This window comes from Dromiciops gliroides, chromosome 3 (assembly GCF_019393635.1).
Source record: "Dromiciops gliroides isolate mDroGli1 chromosome 3, mDroGli1.pri, whole genome shotgun sequence".
Taxonomy (NCBI): domain Eukaryota; kingdom Metazoa; phylum Chordata; class Mammalia; order Microbiotheria; family Microbiotheriidae; genus Dromiciops; species Dromiciops gliroides.
The window spans coordinates 573102769-573126928 of record NC_057863.1 but is presented as its reverse complement, the minus strand read 5'-3'; the positions used below and the strand labels follow the sequence as shown (position 1 = coordinate 573126928).

Here is a 24160-nt window from a genome sequence, read left to right as displayed (position 1 = left end):
TCCCTCCCTCCCCCCTCCCCTAGACAGCAGGTAATCTGATGTAAGTTATATCTATATATCTATATACATATACATATATATATATATACACACACACAAACACACATATATATATCCATAATAACACTAATCCTATTTCTGCATTAATCCTGTTATAAGAGAAAAAATCAGGGCAGTAATGCAAAACCTCAAAATAGAAAACAAAAAACCAACAGCACCCAAAACAAAAGAAATAGTATGGTTCAATCAGCATCTATACTCCACAGTTCTTTTTTTTTGTTTTTCTTGGATTTGGAGATCCTCTTCTATCATGGGTTCCCTGGAACTCTTCTGTACCATGACTGCAAGGATTTTTAATTTGCTATCTTCTGTCTCTTGAGATTTATAAAAATACGGTAGGGAGTTCTCAGGGGTCGTTGAATTGGGTTTTGCCTAGATGAACTCATGATGAATCTTCTGAATTCCCAGTCCATTGTATCCCATTTGAAATAAGTCTGGTATATAAAATACCCAACTCTATAAAAAACGTTAGCCAATATCAGTCTTTTGCAAAATAATTTTGTGGTTTAAGAAGGAATTCTATTATCATTCCTTTAAATAGTGAGCCCCTGTTACACAGTTTGATAAAAAGAAAGTTGATACACAAATATCTATTCAGGGATACATCTATTGCATTAATTGAATCCTAACTGAGGGTATGCCAAGAGCAGTGCAGCCATTACAGCAAAATCCATATAAGTTTATAATAAAGATAGATTAATTTATTCCATCAGACCTAAGACATTTCTATGCTATCTGAATTCTTCAGCACTCTATGAAAAATTAAAAGTCTGGGCAGATTGACTATTTTTCTATAATATATACATTTGAAAAAGCTTAATGTAATCCATCCTTAATTAAACTCTGAGAAACCACCCAGGATGAATATCCTAGTAACTGTACTATAGTATGGGGTCTTCTCTCAATTCTGGGAAATGATGCAAGAGAATTATGGTTTTACTGATCTGACTTAGTACATTTCATCAGAATATTCAAAACCAAACCAACCTACCCTGAGAGATAGACTGTTTGACTGATAGTGCAAGATTAGCCTTTGACTTTGCCTTGCCTCACTGGATCTTGTATGCAGAACGTTACCAAAGAGATGACACTGCTATGGCTCACAAGGTGCTGTTCTTTGATAAATCATCAAATGAAATATTTGCTACAGTAAACAAAAAACTAGACAATAATGCAATTCTCTGAAACATTAAGAAGTTGAACTGTATGGCATTTGATTGTCTGCTGAGAAAAGCTGTTAAGATAACTGTTGTGAAGAATTTTAACCATTAAGGTAGATGTCTGGTCATGAATTTATGTTGTTGAAGGAAAAAAAAAAATCAATATTGTACTTTGTGTTTTAGTCTGCCAGAAACATTTTAATATATTTATCATTATTCTAAAACCAAGCATTTCTAGCTTAGAGAGAGAATATCCAAACTGATGTGGTCTGATCTCTTTCTCCAAGACATTTTTTTTTTTTTAAACTTTCCACATCCTTCTTTTTTTATTTTGTTTGTTGTGGGGCAATGGGGGTTAAGTGACTTGCCCAGGGTCACACAGCTAGTAAGTGTCAAGTGTCTGAGGCCGGATTTGAACTCAGATACTCCTCTGAATCCAGAGCCGGTGCTTTATCCACTGCACCACCTAGCCGCCCCCTCTCCAAGACATTTTGAGACAACATTTATAGGAAGCTTGAACTAGGAAAATGGCACAAAATAATGAACCATGGTTTTGTGGTTAACATTCTACTTCATCTAACAGAATAATAGTCCTTTTGGGGAAGCCATTGGAGAACGATCCTCCTTTTTTTTTTTTTTTTTTGGGTGGGGCAATGAGGGTTAAGTGACTTGCCCAGGGTCACACAGCTAGTGTCAAGTGTCTGAGGCAGAATTTGAACTCAGGTCCTCCTGAATCCAGGGCTGGTAATTTATCCATTGTGCCACCTAGCTGCCACACATTTGATTTCTTAAAACAGAATTCCATCTTAAAGACTTCAGAAAGGTATCTCTCATGAATCTGCTGGAATCACACAAGATTCCTTGAAAGTTGTAACTACTTGATTTTATAAAATATGAAGGTGTCTGCTCACCAAGGGCTTGCTACTGTTACAGAGGATCTCCAACACAGAAACTGAAGGGAAGAGAGATTCCTTAGAAATTAAATTAAATTAAATTAAATAAGACCTGAATTCAAATCTCACCTCAGACACTTACTAGCTGTGTGACCGTGGGCAAGTCACTTAACCCCAATTGCCTTAAACATCCAGGGTCTTCTCTAGTCATCCTGATGTGTATTTGGCCACCAGACCCAGATGGATCTGGAGGAGAGAGTGAGTGTGGTGACTTTGCACAGCCTTCCCTCACTTAAATCCAATTTAATGTAAGTCACCCCAATGTCTTGGTCCTCTTTGAGAATGAAAGACAAACGATAAATTAAATAAACTTTTCTTAAGCACCTACCATATGCAAAACACTATGCTAAGCCCTGGGGCCAGAAAGCTAGAAATGAAGCAGCGTCAAGCCTCAAAGAGTTTAGATTTCATGGATTTTTATGGTCTTCCAGTTGCCTCTGTTTGTGAATGACTTTGTGCTGGCAACCTTTGAACCTATGAAGTCTGTTGTCCTATTTTGTCTTTTTTAGCCTCCATATCTGCTAATGACTTCTTCCTCTCCCCACAGAGAAGGAAGATGGTGTATGTGTCTTGAACGTAGGGGAAAGGATGAACATAGGGGGACACTTCTGAAATGACAAAAGTGCTAAGTAGCCGAAGGAAGGCATTGTCACCTAGAAGAGCACACTAGTCTTAACCTAACTGTGTCTGTTCCCTTGAACCAGAGAAATGGGGCAGTTAATGCTAACTAGTTTAGGTGTATAAGAGTTACAGGTGGAAAAATCAATAAGCATTTAAACTTTTACTCTGTGCTAGGCACTATGCTATGCCCTGGGAATACAAAGCCAAAAATGAAACATTTCCTGCCCTCAAGTAGCTTACAACTTGTGTAAAATGTGTACATATGTAAGTAAATGCAAAATACAGACAAAAGAAACACAAAATAACTTTATGGAGAGCACTGGCCACTGAGGAGGTCAAGAATGGCCTCATGCAGGAGGTGATGTGTGAGCTGAAGCTTTGAAGGAAGCAGGAAATAAGAAGGGAGGATGAAGGGGTCAGCTTGTGCTAAAACAACAAAGAAAATGAGGTCAGATAAAGGCGGATTAACAGTTAATGTAAATTGCTGTTCCTCTTCTACTAAAAAATGATAAGGATAAGAAAGGAAAGATTATCTCCCATACCACCTGGTATGTAGTAAGCATGACTCACCAGTCACTGCTAATCTAGATGTTTAAAGTCACCTAGCCTAAACTGTAGGTAAAGAGGAATTCCTCCAATTTCAGTAAGTGGTCAAATGGTCAAACACCTGTTATGTTGAAGGTTGCCAGTGTTTAGGAACTTACTACTTTTTAAGGTATAGATATAGATAGATATGTACATGTATCTATCTATCTACCTATCATCTATTGGTCTAATCTATCTATATGTCTATTCTGAACATTGTTATTCAGTTGTGTTTGACTCTCTGTGACCCTGTGAATCATGGCATGCCAATACTTGCCTTGGGGTTTTCTTGGCAAGGATACTAGAGTGGCTTATCACTTCCTTCTCCAGGAAATTTTATAGATGAGGAAACTGAGGCAAACAGGATTAAATGATTTGCTCAGTCACAAAGCTAATAGGTTTCTGAGGCTGGATTTGAACTCAGGTGTTCCTGATTTCCAGGCTCAGGACTCCATCCACTGAGCCACCTAGTTGCCTCATTTTGAACACAGCAAACACCAAAAAAGTGAGCCTTTCCATTTACAAAGTACAACACAAAAAGAGGATTGGAATGAAGTTGTGACTCCCTGTTTCATTCTTCTTGCTTTAAAGCACATACATACATATGTGTATATAATAAATTCAGCCCTTTACTTTCAGAATCATCCTACTGGCCTGTGCTTCCTTTTGTGTATTCCTTTGAATGCCTTTAAAAATATTTTTGTGGACCTCTTCTTTTTTCTTTCCTTTTCTTTTTTGCATCATCATTGTTATTTCCCTATCCAATTAAAAAAAGAAGAAGATGGGGGGGGGAACCTCGTCAAAAATAAGCATAATTGGGGGAAGTTAGGTGGTGCAGTGGATAGATCACTGGCCCTGGATTCAGGAAGACCAAATTTGGCTTCAGACACTTGACACTTACTAACTGTGTGACCTTGGGCAAGTCATTTAACCCTTATTGCCCTGCCCTTCCCCCCCAAAAGCATAATTGTATGTGCTTAAATAGCACCTTCCTCCCAGGGTTGTTGTGAGGATCAAATAAGATAATGATTCTAAGATGCTTCGCCCAGTGCCTAGTACATAGTAAGCACTATATAAATGTTAGCTATTATTATTATCCAAGCAAAATAAATCAAGAAGCCTCTCCCAATCCCTCTTAATTCTAGTGCCTTCCCTTTGTTAATTCCTATTTTAGCTTGTGTATAGTTTGTGTGTATATATACATATACACATACACACACATATGAAAACTGTCTGTATTGTTTGTTGTCTCCACCATTAGACTCTGAGCTCCTTGGGTGCAGGGCTTGTCTTTTGCCTCTTTTGTATCCCCAGTGCTTAGCAAGGTGCCTAGCATTGTAGTAGGTGCTTAATAAATGTTGTAGCTCTTTTTTTTTTTTTTTGGTGAGGCAATTGGGGTTAAGTGACTTGGCCAGGGTCACATAGCTAGTAAGTGTCAAGTGTCTGAGGCTGGATTTGAACTCAGGTCCTCTTGAATCCAGGGCCAGTGCTCTATCCACTGCGCCACCTAGCTGCCCCCTTAATAAATGTTTATTGCTTGGTTGATTGGTCATGTCCAAAATCTTGTGTCTCCTGTACCTTGAGTCCATCACTTCTCTATGTTTGGGGCAAACTGCCTCAGTTTACCCAAATAACTCAAGGAGACCACCAAGTCAAGCAGAGACAGATTTATTACATCCTTGCAAGAATGGGCAAACTCAATAACTGAGTCGCAATAGCTAATACATGCCTTGAGTTTTTATAGTAATGTTGGGGGGAGGGAAGTCCCCAGGCAAACTAGGGGGAGCTCACAATCTAACATCCAATCCCGTCTCACCCAGGATGCGTGCTTAGCTCATGATCAATGTATGGAGACATGCATATGTGTTCCAGGAACAAGGGGGAAAAGGGGAGGGGGAACAAGGTCAAACCGAAGGAAGAGGGAAGGGGGGGACAGTCAGATGTTTCAGATCTCACAGTTCCCACTGACTGCCCCCTCCCCTCTCCGGGCCCCTATCTCTAAAGATACTCAACTTGAATAACAGGAAGAGTCACTCAGGTGTTTCAGCATTGTTGTATTAATTTTAGAAGGATGATGGGCTTAAAATTTATCTTCGGCTATGTTGGGAAATCAAAGAAATAGAATAAAGAATAAAAGAATAATCCATTGTTGGAACCCTAGGGTCAAGGGGATTCTGCTCTGAGAAAAAGAAACATGTCACTTAACATCTGGTCTCAACTTAATTGCCGCATCCTGTGCTGAGCCCTGTCCTTTCTTCTTGAGTCCCGAGTATTGAATCGGTGGGCAAACTCCCCGACCCACTCAACAGGGACTGGGGTTCTGACATATGATGGATTCCAGATAAAACTAAGATGTAGCCAAGTGGGGAGACTGAGCAGAAGTAAAAATACTGTTAATTGGCAATAAAACTTAAAGGAGACAGTGAGAATTTGACAAGCAATAAACTTTAAAACTAACTATACTGGGGCGGGGCTGGGTATCTTCCAGACCCCATTCTCAGAGTTTAATCTGACTCAAATCCATAATCATCTCATACATCTATCAGGAGGTAAATGACATGCTTTATTGTAGGTCCCTTGGTTAGTCACTGCTTTGGTCAGAGTTCTCAAGTCTTTTAAAGTTATTTTTCTTTAAAATGTTGTTGTTATTGTGTAAGTTGTCCTGGTTCTGCTAGTTTCATTTTGTTAGTGCTTACTTCCCAGGACTGTCTGGAATTGCCTCTTTCTTCGTTTCCTATGATGCAGTACTATTCCATTATATTCATATACCACAATTTATTCAGCCATTCCCTACTTAAAGGATATACCCTTAATTCCCTCCCCTTCCCCCCTCCCTTCTTCTCTTCTCTGCCTAGCCTTGCCTTTTTTCTTTTTCACTGCCCCCCCCCCCTTCAGGATCAGGAAGTTTGTATTCTTTATGACTACTCCCTCCCTACTATTATCTTTCTTCTTAATCCCTCCTCTGCCTAGCCATGCCTGTTTGATGTATTTCCCCAAGATATGTGTGTGTGTGGTGGGGGGGGGGAGCCCTTTTCTTTTGAGTTCAGATAAGGGTGAGGTTAATCTGATGCACCCTCCCCCCACCCCCCTTGCTTCATGTTTTTCCTTTATATAGTAGCATATTACTTTTGCCTCCCCTTTTATTTCCCCTCTTAAAACCTTCAGAACAAAACTGATGCACTCCCAAATCCTCTGTTTTTCTTAATTTAACTTCCTCGATTCTGATACCCTTTGAATACCTTAAGGTTCTGAGAACACAATAGTTCTCAGGGTGGCCCATTTCACTTTGGAAAAACTCTAATTATCGGGAAACTTTGCATTTATATTGAGCCTACAGTTTCTCTGCAAAACTCCACTTCCCTCTGGGATGAAGCAGAGCAAGACCTCCTTGTGATTGTACTTCAAACACTTGAAGACAGATAGCTACTGTGTCCCTTGCAAGTCTCTTCTCCCAGCGAAATAGCTCCAGTTTCTACAAGTCTTAGTCTGTGCCCTCTCAGCCATTCTAGTTGCCCTTCTTTGTAAATATTCAAATCAGTGTATCTGAAATAGGAAATATATTTGTGTCTTTTGGATGTACATAGAAAGATCTGAATCTGCTCATAATTTTGAGGAACATGATGCTTTAGATATATGGGGGGTAGTGGTATTGTATGGAGGGAAGTGCCAGAAATCAAAACACTTTGTAGTGGTTTTGCTTCATGCAATACCATAGAGATGAAATAATACACCTTTGAAAGCATCTTTTAAGTTTTGGTAGGCGTGGAGAAACAATCTGAAAAGGCACAAAGACTGGAGATGTGTGAGAAAATAATTATTAATAATGAGTTTCTTGGGGGGACCCATACTAGTTTCAGTCCCTTCTCCCCCTCTCCCCCCCACTTCAGAAAATTCAGTTCTGGAGGAAGTTTTAATCTTGTTCAGGGCCAGCCCAAGGGTACAATAGAGAGGACCGATGGAAATGAAACCCCACATAAAGACTGGACTTCATCCTTTGCTCCAGGGTCCTTCCCATTAGGTCATTACATGTAGAGCTAATTTTAATTTGGACCACCCTCAAGTCATGTCAGCCAATGGAATTGAATGATGCTAACCAATCAGCTTTGACCAATGTATAGTGACCCGCCTCTATCAAAAGGGGATAAAAGCTTTGGCCACTCCAGGGTCTATAGTCTGTCAGAGTTCTTGGCTTTCTGGATCTCCCCCCTAGGCTCAGAATGCTGTCACTTGGTGAGTTCTCCTTCTTAGGACAGTGTAGGTAATGTAGGCCTTCTGAATTCTCCTTGAGAGACAAGGTGCTGGCTCTCTGAGAGACAGCTTGGGTCCTCTGGGGCCTTTCTCCTGCTTGTGCTGAACTTCTACACAGTTCTTTATTGATAAATGTATATGCATATGATATAATATATGATATATATACTATGTTTGCTTTTTTTTTTTTAGTGAGGCAATTGGGGTTAAGTGACTTGCCCAGGGTCACACAGCTAGTAAGTGTTAAGTGTCTGAGGCTGGATTTGAACTCAGGTACTCCTGACTCTAGGGCCAGTGCTCTATCTACTGCGCCTATATATACTATGTATGATGTATATTATATATGATGCCAATAATAATTACAGCCTAAACGAGTACAATAGCCATCATATATATGTGTCAATACTTTTAAAAAACACAGTTTAGCACAATAATTAAAAAACAGATGAATTACATGTGTGAGGAACAGCAAGGAGACCAATTTGGCTTTGTTGCAGAATTAAGAGGAGGAACAGGCAATAAAGCTCCACAGGTGGGTTGGGCCAGGATGCGAAGTGTTGTAAATAAATGTATGAGTTTGTATTTGGCCTTAGAAATAATAAGGAGCCCTAGGAGTTCATTGAGTAGGGGTTGAGAGACATGGTTGGACCTGGCCTTTAGGACAATTGCTTTGGCCGCTGCATGGAGAAGGAATTAGAGGGACAGATTTGTGCCAGGAAAGATAACTTGAAGGGCATCACTGTAGGCGAGAGGTGATGTAGACCTGGAATAAGGTGGGGGGTGTGTGTGTGTGTGTGTGTGTGTGTATAGAAAGAGATGGATATGAGAGATGCTGTAGAGGTAGAATTGACAAGGTCTGGCAGCTTGCCTGGATATCGGGAGTAAAGGAGGGTGAGGATGATACCTGGGTTGCAAACATAGGTGACTACAAAGATCATGGTGCCCTCAAGAGATTGTTATTGTTTGTCCTTCATTCTGGAGGAGGACCATTGACATCTGGAGGTGATGTCATGACTTGGAGTGAATTGGATTTAAGTGAGGGAGGGCTGTGCAAAGTCACCACCCTCACTCTGTCCTCCAGAGCCATCTGGGTCCAGTGGCAAAGTATACATCAGGATGATTCGAGATGGCTCCAAATGTTTAAGGCAATTGGAGTTAGGTGATTTGCCCAGGGTCACAAAGCCTAGTGTGTGAGGTGAGATTTGAACTCGGGTCCCCTTAACTTCAGGGCCATTGCTCTATCCACTGTACCACCTAGCTGCCCCCTTGATAGATAGAGGAAATTTGGAAGAAGGGTGGGTCGGGGGAAAATTAATAAGCCCTGTTTTGGCCACGTTGTGTTTGTTTATTAGTCAGTGCATAGAAATGATGCTTAAACTCTTAGGAGCTGATTCCATTGATTGCTGAGAGAGTGTGGAGAGAGAAGGCAAGAGAGCCCAGGATGCAACCATAGGCTCTACATCTATACCTGGGAGGCACAGTATGATTATCTAATAAAAAGATGGCAGGATCTAGAAAACCCAGCCAAGAGGGGGGTAGTTAGCACTGTTAGATGCTGCAGAGAGATCAAGAAGGATAAGGACAGATAAAAGACCATCAGATGGAGCAATTAATATGGAAAATTGTCCTATGTCTGTCCTCTTCACAGACAAACTCTTTTGCCTCCAATTCTCTTACTTCGAACCTCACTTGAAACTGCTTCTCCAAAGTTAATCACAATCTCTTAGTTGGCCATTCTCTCCTTCTGAAGACTATCACTTCTCTAAGTTTTCATGATCCTAATCTTTTGGTTCTACTTCTTCCTGTCTGACAGCTTAGTAGTAAAATGGTTGTGAGTACCAACAGTCGAACGAAATTAAATACAGTCATGCATTTGCACCTGGATTATCTTATTGATTCAATAAACATTTACTGAGCATTTGCTACATATATATGTGCGTATATGTATATTACAAACATATATACATATGTGTGTATATATGTACTTCTATTAAATGAAGAGCTGATTGTAATTTCACACCAGACCGCTAACACTCAGGTAGGTGTTCCAAAATAAACAGACACTCAGGCGTCTCATAAAGTTGCCTCTGTTTTCAGGGTTTTTTCTTCCTGGACCACTTACCTCTATAAACCTGCCCTTCTAGAAGGAGATTTATTTGTATTGTTTTCTGCAAAGGCTCCTGATAAACTTTTTGGCAGTTATTCATACCCCACAAAGTAAGAATAAAAAACTAGCACCATGGCTCAGTGTTTGACCAAGAAAAATTAAGATAAACTGAGTGAAAAACCATTAATGATTCACTTCTTAGACAATGGAAGTGGTTAATGAGTTAGGTTTTTATCCTAAAGAAGCAGTTTGCCAGCCTGAAGTCTGTCTGTAGTAGTCTCTGAGATTACTGTGAATCCCTATTCCTCTTTGAAAATCTTTCCATTTTTCTTTCCCATAGCCTTTATCTTTGTTCTTTTTAATAAGATTTTTATTTGATGCTGAAGGCATTAAGAAGTCTTTGTTTTCTTTTCTTACCTGTGTCTGCAGTGGACATAGGCAACACAACATGGAAATGGTCTTTGTTCATCCTTTGTTCTCTAAAAGGACTGTGACATTGGGAGGTGATGTTATGACTTGCAGTAAATTGGATTTAAGTGAAGGAAGCTGTGCAAGGTCGCCAATCTCACTCTCTCCTCCAGAGCCATCTGGGTCCAGTGGCAAGACATACATCAGGAGGACTGGAGATGGCCCTGGATGTTTAAGGCAATTGGAGTTAAATGACTTGCTCAGGGTCATATAACTAGTAAGTGTTTGAGGTGAGATTTGAACTCAGGTCCTCTCAACTTCAGGGCCAGGGCTCTATCCACTGTACCTACATGGAAATGGTAGCTATGTAGTAGCTAAACACCGTTAGGTTAAAAAAAATGATATAAACAAATGATGTGAAGAGGTAGCACTATTAGTATAATTTTTAAAAGTCCTGGTATAGGTAGAAATAGTGGAGAATTTAATAAGATCATGGTTATGCCAACAGAGTGAAATAAAGAAGCAAGAGAATTGTTCATCTGATTCATGGAAAAGCATCTTTCTGCTGAGGAAAAAGAAATATTGCGTGTGTTCTTCAGACCAATTGTTTGTAATTTTCAAACCAACTGGATCCTTGATTGCTTGGTTTGCCTCTTCATTTTGCTTTTATGAATATGACTCAAAGAAAGAGATTTGGGAACAACTAGATTATAAACTCATTGAAGGCAGGGGCTGTACTAGTTTGTCTTTATAACTTTCCTTAGTGCCTAACATAGTGTAATATTGTCTTAATAAATGGTTGTCGGGTGAGTGAATGCAACTCCAGTAAATCTAATTTTCTGATCTTTCATCAAGACATTAACATAGTCAACACCATTATCCATGTTATTTAGGGAATGGTTTTGATAAGTGAAATACATAGATAATATCCCTCATTTGGTTAATAATTTCAATCACATTTCTTACCAAATTTTTTTTTTTTTAGTGAGGCAATTGAGGTTAAGTGACTTGCCTAGGGTCACACAGCTAGTAAGTGTTAAGTGTCTGAGGCCGGATTTGAACTCAGGTCCTCCTGACTCCAGGGCCAGTGCTCTATCCACTGTGCCACCTAGCTACCCCCCTTACCAAACTTTAAAAAAAAATTCCTCTTTTTTTCTTCCTCATTCTACATTCTGTTGGATTTATAATGAAGAGCAAAAGGCCAAAAAAGGTGATTGGAGGAGGAGAAAAGGATAGATAGCATAGTTAATGGGTATTTCCTTAGATGACTTAGGTTTCATTTGTCAACCTGAAAATTAATGAAACAATCAATATAGAAGAAATAAGGAGCAGATTGCTGGGAATACCCAAAGATGGGGACTGAAGACTGGGTTTTTAATGGGGTAACAGAACCGAGGGAGCTAGGGGACTACCCTTGGGAAAAACAAGTTTCTTACTGAGAGAAACTACTTAACTGGAAATGAACCCTTTTTTGCATAATAATCTAAAGTCCTGGAAGTAAATCTGGGAATCTTTGGGAGGGGGTTTGTTTGGGAGATCCGTAAAACAATTAAGAGGCCGGAATTGACAAACATTGGTCTGCCTCAGGCAATTCATTGGCCTAGAAATGGGGAGTAGGTGAGGATCTGTCCTCAGTAAATTGTGTGGTAATCTCATTCTTAGAATGAGTTGTAAAGTAACTATTTTCAGATATACCATATTTATTATTAATAATTTATTCAGTTAGTTCATGATTTCCCATGTGATTATCATATGTGCTCTTTCTGCAAAGATGATTATGATTAATTTGTTCATCCACCCATAACCTCTTCAAAAATAAAGACATACTTTGGTATGGGAAAGAATGCCACTGTTACTAGGATTCAGTTCCTATTAAATAGGAAAAATTGAAGCTGACTGTTGTGAAATTACAATGACCAAACCTGGCCCCAAAGAAGAGATGAGATGATAGCCCTCCCTCCTTTTTTTGCAAAGGTGGAAAAATATAGGTATAGAATGCTATATCAGACTTGTTCGGTGTTGGCTTGTTTTGCTGGACTTCTTTTTCATTCTGGGGTTCTACTCTGTGAGAAAATAATTATTTTTTGATGTTTTTTTTCTTGTTTGCTTTGTTTTGGTGAGGCATTTGGGGTTAAGTGACTTGTCCAGGGTCACACAGCTAGTAAGTATCAAGTGTCTGAGGTCAGATTTGAACTCGGGTCCTCTTGACTCCAGGGCTGGTGCTCTATCCACTGTGCCACCTAGCTGCCCCTGAGAAAATAATTATTAATAATGGATTTCTAGGGGAGACCCAGAGATCACTTTCAGTCCTTTCTTCTCCACCCCGCGCTCCCCCCCCCCCAAAGTTCAGCTTTTGTCTGGGATGTACCCTAGGGAACCAAAGAAATAGAGCTAGACTCTTTTGTCCAGCTCCATGGAGAACCACACCTAGATACTGGACTTTGCCCTTCAGCTATGGTCTTTTGCATACTCTTATCTGATGTTATCTGTTGAGTTCCTTTTAGTTTAGACTGCCCTCAAGTCTTGTCAATCAATGGAACTGAATCGTGCTAACCAATTAGCTTCGATCAATGTACAATGACCCACCTCTGTCTGAAGGGGATAAAACCCTTGGCCACAACCTGGTCTTACTCTCCTGGCCCAATCTTTACCTGCTTCCTTGGCTCGTCTTGGATTCCTTGGCTCGGTTTCCTTGGCTCAGAATGCTTTCTCTTGGTGCCAACTCTTCCTTTTAGGACTATGTAGGTATGAAGACCTGAGACTATAAGAATTTAGGGCAACACGGGGTCAATACTTTAGTGATGTTAATTAATAATAAATGCTTACTGCCCAAACTGGTATGATAGCCATTAATAGATAAAAAGCTATTAATTTATAAAGTACAGTAGTAGCAACAGTTTTAGGCAACACAAGTCCTGACATGTTTGCTGTGACCATGTCACTTTATCTCTCAGTGCTCTGGGCCACTCTCTGAGACTATAAATTGCAGGGAAGATGCAGAAAATTCATTAAGGAGTTTCTCATCTGGGGGTTACCTGTAGCAGTGCAATCAAAGATCCATTCTCTGTCTCTTATTTTTTGTGATAAAATAGAGGTCTCTGGGAGGAAGATAGAAAAAATCGGATGGGAAATGTAATATTTTAAAAAATCGAATTTTATTTTAAAATATCAATTAAGAGTATATTAGAAAAAGAAAAAAGTATGCTATAAAGAACAACAAGTTTTAGTCCTAAAACTCTGAATCTTGTACTTTGTTACTTTAGGCATCTGTGACTTCTTTGCTAGGGACACTCCTTCCATTAATGTAAGTGGCCACACTTCTTTGCCTTAGGTGATGGTCTTTATGAGTTATTGCGACTGAAAAAAGTTCATCATTCATTAGCCAATATTCTGGTAATGAATTTCTTTGAATTGAGGAATTTTGGGAGACTGAGTCTTAGATGACAGTCTAACTCTGGGCCTGTGCTTATAGCCACCTGATAGTAGCTACCAGAACATGCATTCTTTGAACTTTACTTCCATGCTATGGTACAGCATCAGAGGAAGGTTTTTTGGTATAGGTTAACAATAATATTGATAATTCATATTTATCTGCTGTTTTACATAGAACTTGCCTTAGAAGAGGACTTTAGGTGAACATTGTAATAAGGCTTGCTGTTTTGGACCTTCAAACTTAAAGAAACAGTAAGACTGCAAAGAAGCAGAGAACAGTAAAAAGGAGCATAATTCATTTAAGTCTTTTTGGCTTGGCTCAGGCAGCCTTTATAAATTGTACTTATGCTGTGGAGAATTGTTCAAAGGAATTGATTTCGATGGGAACAAGCACTCTCATCTTAAATGATAACAACACTATGTTAACATGGCAATTTGAGGTTTACTCCCAACAACCTTGTGAAACAGGTGATAATGTTATCTCCATTTTTCAGATGAGGAAACTGAGACAGATTCAATGACTTGCCCAAGGTCACACAACTAGTGAGTGTCTGAGGCAGGATTTAAACTCGATTCTTCCTAACTCCTATGTCAACTCCACTGTGTATACATGTGTATACACACACACACACACACACACACACAATATTAGATCCATGAGATTGTGAGCTTCTTGAGGTCAGGTATTATCTTTTGCCTCTTTTTACATCCCCAATGCTTAGCATAGTGCCTGGCTATACATAGTAGGTGCTTAATACATGTTTGTTAACTAACTGACAATATGATATTTTCCTTCTCCCTTCTTGATTTTTGTTCCCCTACTTCTTGATTCAGGTAGAATGCTCTACACTGTTAGGGCTGGAAAGGGCTTGCCCAGACAAAGCCCTAAGATCCCAACACTAATAAGTGGTAGCCTAGGACTAGAACTCAGATTTCCTCACTTGGAGAATCCAGTGCTTTTTCCATCGTAACATACTGTCCTGAATTTTGAAATGACCTCATATCTTTTCTTCCTGATGTTTTAATGTTTTCATGTTCCCAGGATACTATAGGATACGTTTTTTTCATTTCTATGTACCAGAGAACCTGGAATGTCTAGGAGTAGATAACATTGCTGTTTGAAATTCTAAATATGTCCTTTCTTCTTCTTTTAGATGTTATCTAGAGTTTCCTCTGCTGCTTGTGCTCAAGAATTAAAAGTAAAGCAGAAATTTGCTTTTGACAACCTAGGCTTTGAAGGCAGCTTGGATAGTTTACCTGCATCGTCATCTTCAACAAGCATCAGTACGATCAACATTTGGGGCATGACATGCCAGTCATGTGTGAAATCTATTGAGGGCAAGATTTCTAACTTGAAAGGTATTGTGAGCATAAAAGTTTCCCTTGAACAGGGCAGTGCCACTGTGAAATACGCCCCCTTAACCATAAACCTACAGCAGATTTGCTCAGAAATTGGGGACATGGGCTTTGAAGCTAACATAGAAGAGGGAAAGGCTGCATCGTGGCCCACAAAATCCTCATCTGCTGATGAAGCAGTGACCAAGCTTCGTGTGGAGGGCATGACTTGCCAGTCATGTGTCAATACTATAGAAGGGAAGGTTGGAAAACTTCAAGGAGTTTTGAAAATCAAAGTCTCCCTTAGCAATCAAGAGGCTGTCATCACTTATCAGCCTTACATCATTCAACCTGGAGACCTCAGGGACCATATCAATGACATGGGATTTGAAGCCACCATCAAGGGCAAAATGGCACCATTAAGCCTGGGTGTGATTGATATTGAACGGTTGCAAAGCAACAACAATTCAAAGAAAATGCCAATTCCACCCTTCTGTAGTAATACTGAAGCATGGGGGGACCAGCCCAGCCCAGGTACTACTCTACAGTTAGGAGTGGAAGGAATGCACTGCAAATCCTGTGTCTTGAATATTGAAGGAAATATAGCAGGACTACAAGGTGTACAAAGCATTAACGTATCCCTGGAAAACAAAAATGCAGATGTTCAATTCGATCCAGCTCACATTACCCCACTATTCTTGAAGCAAGCCATTGAGGCTCTCCCACCTGGGAATTTTAAAGTCACCCTCCCTAATGGAGTAGAGGGCAGTGGGTTGGAGAATTCATTAGACAGCTTGTCTTCAAGACTTCCTCCGGCTACCCAATCCCAAGGAAACCAAGTACAGGGAGAGTGGAGAACTGCTGTGCTTGGCATTGATGGAATGACCTGTGCTTCCTGCGTGCAGAGCATCGAGAGCTTACTATCACAAAGGGAAGGGGTAGGAAAAGTTTCAGTCTCTTTAGCTGAAGGGATTGGAACCATCCACTATAATGCTTCAGTAGTGAGCCCTGAAGAGCTAAAAGATGCTGTTGAAGACATGGGATTTGAGGCATCTGTCATCACTGGTATGTACTTGATATCTGGTGGTTTCCTCGTCAACTGTCTTCTCCTTACTGCTAATATACTATCCGGCTGGTTTGACAGGAGGCTCATTTTCTTATGGAATAACAGTAAAGCAGTCTTCCTTTTTATACTGAATGAATTGATATCATTCCCCATAGCCAGGTACAATTCTCTCATCCGGACTTAATGGCTGTGGATACCAAAGATCAGCATAAGGCCCTCTTGACATTTTTTTTCCTTGAGGCAGTTATGTCTTGTTTGATTGCTTTTGACTCCAAACAAACTGTCTTTACCTGAAAGGCTCGTAGAATATTTTTAAAACTGTTATCTTTTTTTTTTAGATGGTATCTCAGAGTAAAGTTTCATTTGTGTTTTCAGAGGAAGAAAGTAAAATCAAGATAGAGGAAATGGATTTTCTGACTTTTTTGTCTTAGCCTCCGTGATAGTCATACTTAGAGGTAGCATGTTACAGTGGAAAGTATGCTGAATTTGGAAGGCGCCTGGGTTCGAATCTCAGCTCAATCATTTACAATTTTTATTATCCTGGGCAAACCACTTAACTGCTCTGGGGCTCAGTTCTTCATCTAGAAAATGAGAGAATTGACCTCTAAGCTCGCTTCTAGCTTTGAATCTATGACACTATTCATGCCTTCTTAGCTCAGGTCTCATTTTTAGGTTAATCCCCTAGAGATCATTCCACTTCCTTTTTCCAAAATGATTGGTAGCTGGATCAAAATGATTTTGATGACTGATGACTTCATACAAAGTTGAGTGCCATGGCCAGAGCTTCTAACTGTAGGGAGGAAAGAAGGGCCACATCCTCTTGTGACTTAGTTTATTAGTCAAGTGGACAAATTAGTCAGCCCCTTTCTCTTCTATTCTCTTGTAAAAAAGGCATTAAGTCTGGATGCCTGTAAAATTGCTGACTTCTAAGCAGTGATAAAATAGACTGACAGAATTGAATTCACCTATCCCTTCTAAATTAACAAATTTAATAATAGTTTACATTTGATATAACACCTTAAAACACAAAGCATACTATAGGTATGATCTCTCTCTTTTTTTTTTAAAGTGAGGCAGTTGGGGTTAAGTGACTTGCCCAGGGTCACACAGCTAGTAAGTGTTAAGTGTCTGAGGCCAGATTTGAACTCAGGTACTCCTGACTCCAGGGCCAGTGCTCTATCCTCTGCGCCACCTAGCCGCCCCGTATGATCTCTTTTGATCCTCCCAACAAAACCTTAGGAGATAAGCAGCACAGATACAAATTTTCCTCATAAGGAAACTTGAGCCTGCTTAAGTTGCTACTTGTACAAAATCATACAGCTCCCTAATAGCAGAGCCGTATTCAAACATGCCTCTTGTGGCTGGAATTCCAGTTTTCTTATTTATTTTTTTGTGTGGGGCAATGAGGGTTAAGTGACTTGCCCAGGGTCACAGCTAGTATGTGTCAAGTATCTGAGTCCGCATTTGAACTCAGGTCCTCCTGAATCCAGGGCCAGTGCTTTATCCACTGCACCACCTAGCTGCCCCCAGTTTTCTTTACTCTGTACCATATGCTGTCTCCTTAGTTTATGTCTTCCCAATAGGGATTTGCCTTACAGTGGTCATGGGGAAGAAAAGATGTCCCTTCGTGAACCACCTCCAAAAATTTGACTTCACATATTTTCATGATGCCAGACTGAATTTTTTTTTAATTATTTTTTTTGGGTGAGGCAATTGGGGTTAAGTGACTTGCCCAAGGTCACACAGCTAGTAAGTGTTAAGTGTCTGAGGTCGGATTTGAACTCAGGTCCTCCTGACTTCAGGGCCGGTGCTCTATCCACTGCGCCACCTAGCTGCCCCCAGACTGAATTTCTAAGAGTTGAGGGTCACTGGTGTTCCCTTCTTGCCCCATAAGTAAAACCTTTGAGTGGGGGCAAATGCCTCCTCACTGCCTGGGTTAAGAAGGAGATGTGTTTTTGTTTTGTTTTGTTTTGGGGGGGTGAGACAGTTGGGGTTAAGTGATTTGCCCAGCGTCGTACAGCTAGTGTTAAGTGTCTGAGGTCAGATTTGAACTCGGGTCCTCCTGAATCCAGGGCCGGTATTCTATCCACTGCGCCACCTAGCTGCCCCAAGAAGGAGATGTTAAATGTTTTTTTTGTTTTTGTTTTTGTTTTGTTTTTAGTGAGGCAATTGGGGTTAAGTGACTTGCCCAGGGTCACACAGCTAGTAAGTGTTAAGTGTTTGAGGCTGGATTTGAACTCAGGTCCTCCTGACTTCAGGGCCGGTACTCTATCCACTGCGCCACCTAGCTGCCCTAAATGTAGTTTTGATTAATAACCTGGTTGAAATTCAGTCCTGGGCCTCTTTATTTTTCTTAGTGTCTGAATCATGGCAGATGCTTATGAGTAATATTCGTTTGGAGATACTGCCTGGCATAGTGGAAAGAGAATTGTGTAGGAAGTTGGGAGGCTGGAGTTTCAGCCCCAGCTGTCACTTGCTAGCCTTGGGGCAAGTCCTTTCACTTCTCTGTGAACAAATTTTTCTCCCTTATAAACTGGAGCTAATACCATGCACTCATAGGGACCTTATGGAGATGTGAAGAAAGTTAACTTTTTTTTTTTTCAGGGCAATGGGGGTTAAGTGACTTGCCCAGGGTCACACAGCTAGTAACTGTCAAATGTCTGAGGCTGGATTTGAACTCAGATCCTTCTGACTCCAGGGCCAGTGCTTTATTCATTGCGCCACCTAGCTGCCCCCCAGCTAAAACTCTTTAAGAAATATATTTCTGGCTTCATCTGCATGAACTGTGAGATTAGGACTTCAAAAGACTGTTTTTACTGTCCATGGGCTGTTGGGATCACTTAGAGCAAACTGCACGAACTGAAAGTTTTTTAGTCCCTTATCTAGTTTGTTATAGCTTTATAGGTAGGATTTTGATTTTGTTGGAAACTTTTTTTCTTTTAGGACTATAGCAAGGCAGCTGGATGGTGTAACTGATTGTGTGTTTAAATGAGTCCTCAGACACTGACTTGCTGTGTGACCCTGAGCAAATCACTTAACCTTTCTCAGTTTCAGTTTCCTCATTTGTAAACTAAGGATTATAGCACCCACCTCCCAGGGTTGTTTTGAGGATAAAATGAGCTAATATTTGTGAGGTGCTTAAGCACACCTTATGATGCTACATTAATGTATGCTAATAGAGGGAGGAGCCCTTGTACACACACTGTTACCTGCATAGAATGTGTACATTCTTGGTTGCATTCTTGGTTACATTCCGTTCTTCACCTAGTTTCAGGAAGAAGAAGTTTTAAAAAAGAAGAATCAATAAGGAAAACAAAACGGAACAGTTAATCCTGTTGTAGCAGGAAAGAAGTGTAGCATGAAGTCCATGCAAAACAGTTTATATGGGATTTCAAGTCCTTCATCAGTTACACTTGGGTAGTTAGCTGTTATTTGGAAGCTGACACAATGGGTTGCTAGCCAATGGGTTGGATGACAAATTTTGAATACAAAGAGATCTTGACTGGTTAGGACAGTGGGCTGAATTTTAAAAAAGATAAAAGTTTAATGGGAATAATTACAAAATCTTACACTTGGGTTAAAAAAAAAAAACCAGCAACAAACTTCCCAGATTCAGGATGGGATAGTTAAAGCTAAATCATAATTCATCTGAAAAAAATTTAGTACATCAAAAGCTCAAAAAGTATGAAAGGAATAGGGACTGGACCTGCGATTTAATTGTTACAGGGAATTTCCAAATGAAGAAACTCCTTCTACCATTGTAGGTCAACAGATTTTTCAAGTTATGACCCCCCTTGCAGGAGGGGAGGTCAATGCATTAGCCTGTGGATGAGGCTGATGGTGAGAAAAGAGAAGACAATGTTGGGAATTGGTTCTGTAGAGAATGAGACAAAGTTATTGAGAAGGGTTGAAAAGGAAGACTCCCCAGCAACACCAAGGCTTGGTACCATAAATTCACCATGAACTTTGCTGATTTTTTTTTTTTAATTTTTTTGGTAGCAGTGCTAAACAACAGCCCAGGGCTAGCAGAGGTTAGAGGAGAGGATTAAAACCCAGGGTCCTGACTCCAGTCTAGCCCCAATCTGTTTCCCCCTGCTGCCCATCTCTAAGGGGACCTTTGTGTTAAGCAGCCAACTTGAAACAGAGATCGAGCAATGCTGAATGGCAGAAGTAAAAGAGTCTCTCGTTTTCTTGCTGTATCTGACCATTGCCATTAGTATTAAGCATATATTTAAAGATAAGTTTTTTTGTTTGTTTGTTTTGTTTGCAGGGCAATGGGGGTTAAGTGACTTGCCCAGGGTCACAGAGCTAGTAAATGTCAAGTGTCTGAGGGTGGATTTGAACTCAGGTCTTCCTGAATCCAGGGCCGGTGCTCTATCCACTGCACCACCTAGCTGCCCCGTAAAGATAAGTTTTTAAGGATGTAGGTGGCTCTTGGAATTTCTGTTAAGTGGCAAACTGGTTGTTCCAGAATGGGACCTCCCTTTCTGTGTTGAAGGACTTAGGGCCTTGCGGTCACAGTCACCTGATAGTTGCTGACAGTCTAGTGATGAATCCAGGAAGAGGTGGAGCAGTTCATAGCAAGTTCTGACAGCTGGAGTCACTGAAGTCAAGATGAAGGTTGTTTGAGTTGAGGGGATGAAGGAACTGAAATCAGATTTTTCAATAAGTTCCAGTGTGAAAAGGAAGCCTAAAAGATCTGGCATTTGTTTTGTTTCTGTGTTCTACTTCTAGGAGGAAGGGTGAAATCCTAGGGATTATAGATTCAAAACTGGAAGGGACTCTAGAAAGTTAGAAGTGGTTTCTCCAAAATGCCTTCTCGTTTAGGCAATCCCCTCATTTTGCAGTTGAGGAAACTAGGACCTAGAGACTTGTCCAAGGTCACACAGGACATCAGAGGTCAGATTTGAACGCCTGTCCTTTGCCTCTAGAACCAGTGTCCTTTCTACTATGTGATACTGCTTTCCAGGGACAGAAAACATTCTTATCAGGGATTGATTTAAAAGAAGCCATTTAGGTTGTGGCCTGGGGTCAGTACGATTTCAGCCCAGTTGCCTCAGAAGTGGAGTAGAGATTCTCTCTTTTTGGCTGGGGGAAAGGTGGGGGGTGGAATCTGGCAGATCTTTCCAACCCTGAACTCTGATCACTCTGTAATTCTTTTACCTTCTGCACATGTAGTCTATGCGGCTGATAGTCATAACCTACAATATTGTTGATATTCACAGTACTGGCCCTTAGAATTTATGCTGTCCTTATTCATCAAAGAAAGATTCAATTATATTCATGGTACTGTATTTAAGAAAGATACATTGGCAATTTTTGTTGTTGTTGTTGTTTTGTTTGCTTTTGTGAGGTAATGAGGGTTAAGTGACTTGCCCAGGGTCACACAGCTATTACGTGTCAAGTGTCTGAGGCCAGATTTGAACTCAGGTCATCCTGAATCCAGGGCTAGTACTTTATTCACTGCTCCACCTTAGCTTCCCCTCTTTTATTCTTTTATATTTTTTTGGTGAGGCATTTGGGGTTAAGTGACTTGCCCAGGGTCACACAGCTAGTAAGTGTCAAGTGTCTGAGGCCGGATTTGAACTCAGGTCCTCCTGAATCCTGGGCTGGTGCTTTATCCACTGTGTCACCTAGCTGCCCCACCAAAATACTTTTTTGATCACGCCATGACTAACCAGCACTAGTACTCTCCACCTCCATGGCTTCCTTCAAGTATAGACTGAGAACTTCTTGAGAGCAAGGAATGTTTTTACCTTTCCTTTTATCTCCCAGTGCCTAGTGTAATGGCTGGCACCTCATAGGCAATTAAATGCCAGTTGACCAGAATGTTCCATCTATCAACCATTTCTGTGGTCCAAGGTTTTCCTGTAGAGTGTTGGGAGTATGGGAAAGAAGAGGATGGGGAGAACTCAGTATGATCTCTCAGGCTTTAGATTATGATGCTGTCATATTTTTTTTTATTTTTCTGGAAGAAATAATTCGATTCTCTAATTTGAACTATGTCTTTTTCCTTTTTTAAAAAATATAGAAACCAGTTCCAGAAAGCATGTTGGAAACATTTATGCTGTGGATCCTAACAGTCAAATAGAGCTTAAGGACTCAGTTTCTCTTCAAGAGGAAGACTTTGATGCTAAGGGGTATCACAAAACAAACATCTCGGACCACTCTCCAAAGCCTTTTCCCTCAGATTATCCACTTCACCCTAACACAGTGACCTCGGAAAAATGCTATTTACGCATAGCAGGAATGACCTGTGCATCCTGTGTCTCCAACATTGAAAGAAATCTATTGAAGGAAGATGGTGAGAGATAATAAACGCGTTATTTCTAGCACAGGGTTCATGAAATTTATCTATATTGTTCTATATGGGAACAGCTGAAGAGATCATTGAAATGGGGCATACATTGTGTCCCCTTAGTGCCACCGTTTGCTACTTGTCTATTTATCTACTAACTTGGTAGGAGGGTTTTCTCTAATTGGTATAAAAGTTTGGACAGTTGGTTCCTTGCCTATTTTCTGATCTTTGATATTTCATTTACTTGGGATATAAAAGAGAGCTTTGTATAAATTAGGTATGGAAAAGGGTATCCCCTTCTATGTTCAGTCCTCCTGGTATTAGCATTGTAGCTTTTTACCTTTCAGGTCTTATTTATCGTATGGTATTCACATAACTCCCCATCTTGTCTCAGATCCCTTTTTTCTTGTGGGTTCCCCATTTCCCCATTTCTTTTTTTTCTTTCTTTTGGTGAGTCAATTGAGGTTAAATGACTTGCCCCCGGGTCACAGAGCTAGTAAGTGTCAAGTTTTTGAGGCCGGATTTGAACTCAGGTCCTTCTGACTCCAGGGCCAGTGCTCTATCCACTGCGCCACCTAGCTGCCCTGGATTCCCCATTTCTTGAGACAGAAGAACCTATTCCCAGTCCTCTGTTCACCAAAACCTGTTTTCCTGGTATCCTTGGAAAATGGCTCTTAAAATGTAGGCTGACAAGCCTACTTTACTTGTTGTCAACAGGCTAAATGAATTTATAACAAGACAATACTTTTTGTGTCCTCTGTGAAGCCTTTCTTGATATTCCTTGTTGGCATTTCATTAAAAGCCCTGTTATCCATTCTCCTAATTTGGACAAGGTGTTTTACAGTGGCAAGTGGAAGGAAGCAGGTGAGGTGGGTAGTCTGTAGCCTTGTTAATCTCACTGAAACAGACTGTGGATTGAACCTTTGAGGTTCTTGCTTTGGAAGGGAATTCTTTCTTATTTAGAAGCATCTGAGAAAGTAGTTCTGTCATCCCTTTTGTAAAATGGTGGCAGAGAGATGTGAAGTATGTTTCCTGTTTGGGGTGTATGGTGGATATGGCCATATGTCATCAATAAGGCATCCCACCGCCTGAGGGGGCCAGTTTTCACTTTTCAACGTACTCTACATGCTGTTCCAAGGAACCTTGCTTAGGAGGAACCACAGAATATCGTTCTTATCGTTTCAGGCATACTTTCGGTTCTGGTTGCTCTGATGGCTGGAAAAGCAGAGGTCAAATATAATCCACAAACCATCCAGCCCCTTGAAATAGCCCAGCTGGTCCAGAACTTGGGCTTTGAAACTACAGTGATGGAAGATTACATTGGGTCAGATGGCAATATCGAGCTGATTGTGAGTATTAGGCTGGAAAACTCAAGGAGAAGGAGAAGCGTGTAAGGGAAAGCAACTGGGTTCTAGCTGGGGTGCTGCCACTCGTTGGCGGGTTGACCACAACCAAGTCACTCTCCCTCTCTCAGCTGAGTTTCCCAAGAATGAGACAACCAGGCTCAGATATGGAAGGGACCTTCAACATTCTGATAATTTATCCCCCATTTATCAGAGGGCGGTATTCTTCAGGCCATCAATGAACATCTTTCTGGTTCAGGAGACCCAACATAAGTTGTTTTTCTAAGTTACCAGTGATGACTCGTTCACTCTTTGGAGCGATTAATGGATAGCCATGATTTGTCATCCCAGGTACTTTGGGATTAAATCATTGCATTGGAAGGAGGGTTTGGTGTTAAGGGCTAAAATTCTAGCTAGTCTGTCTAAAATATCTAATGAGTGGTCGCCAATAAATTATAAGCTTTAGCAAGAGTTAGACTTTTAAGCATTTATTAAGGAGAATAAGAATTTGGTAAAGAGAGAGAGAAAGGCCTAGATTCCTATC

General features: G+C 40.5%; 1 protein-coding gene across 1 annotated transcript in view; it reads left to right on the top strand.

The window, feature by feature from the left end:
• Positions 1-24160, top strand: part of ATP7B (ATPase copper transporting beta) — a 131909-nt gene that overhangs the window by 49756 nt on the left and 57993 nt on the right. Inside the window, exons 3-5 of the mRNA XM_043995808.1 lie at positions 14729-15974; positions 22007-22279; positions 23459-23622. Of these exons, the coding sequence (XP_043851743.1) occupies positions 14729-15974; positions 22007-22279; positions 23459-23622 (1683 nt within the window). The remainder of the gene's footprint in view (positions 1-14728; positions 15975-22006; positions 22280-23458; positions 23623-24160) is intronic.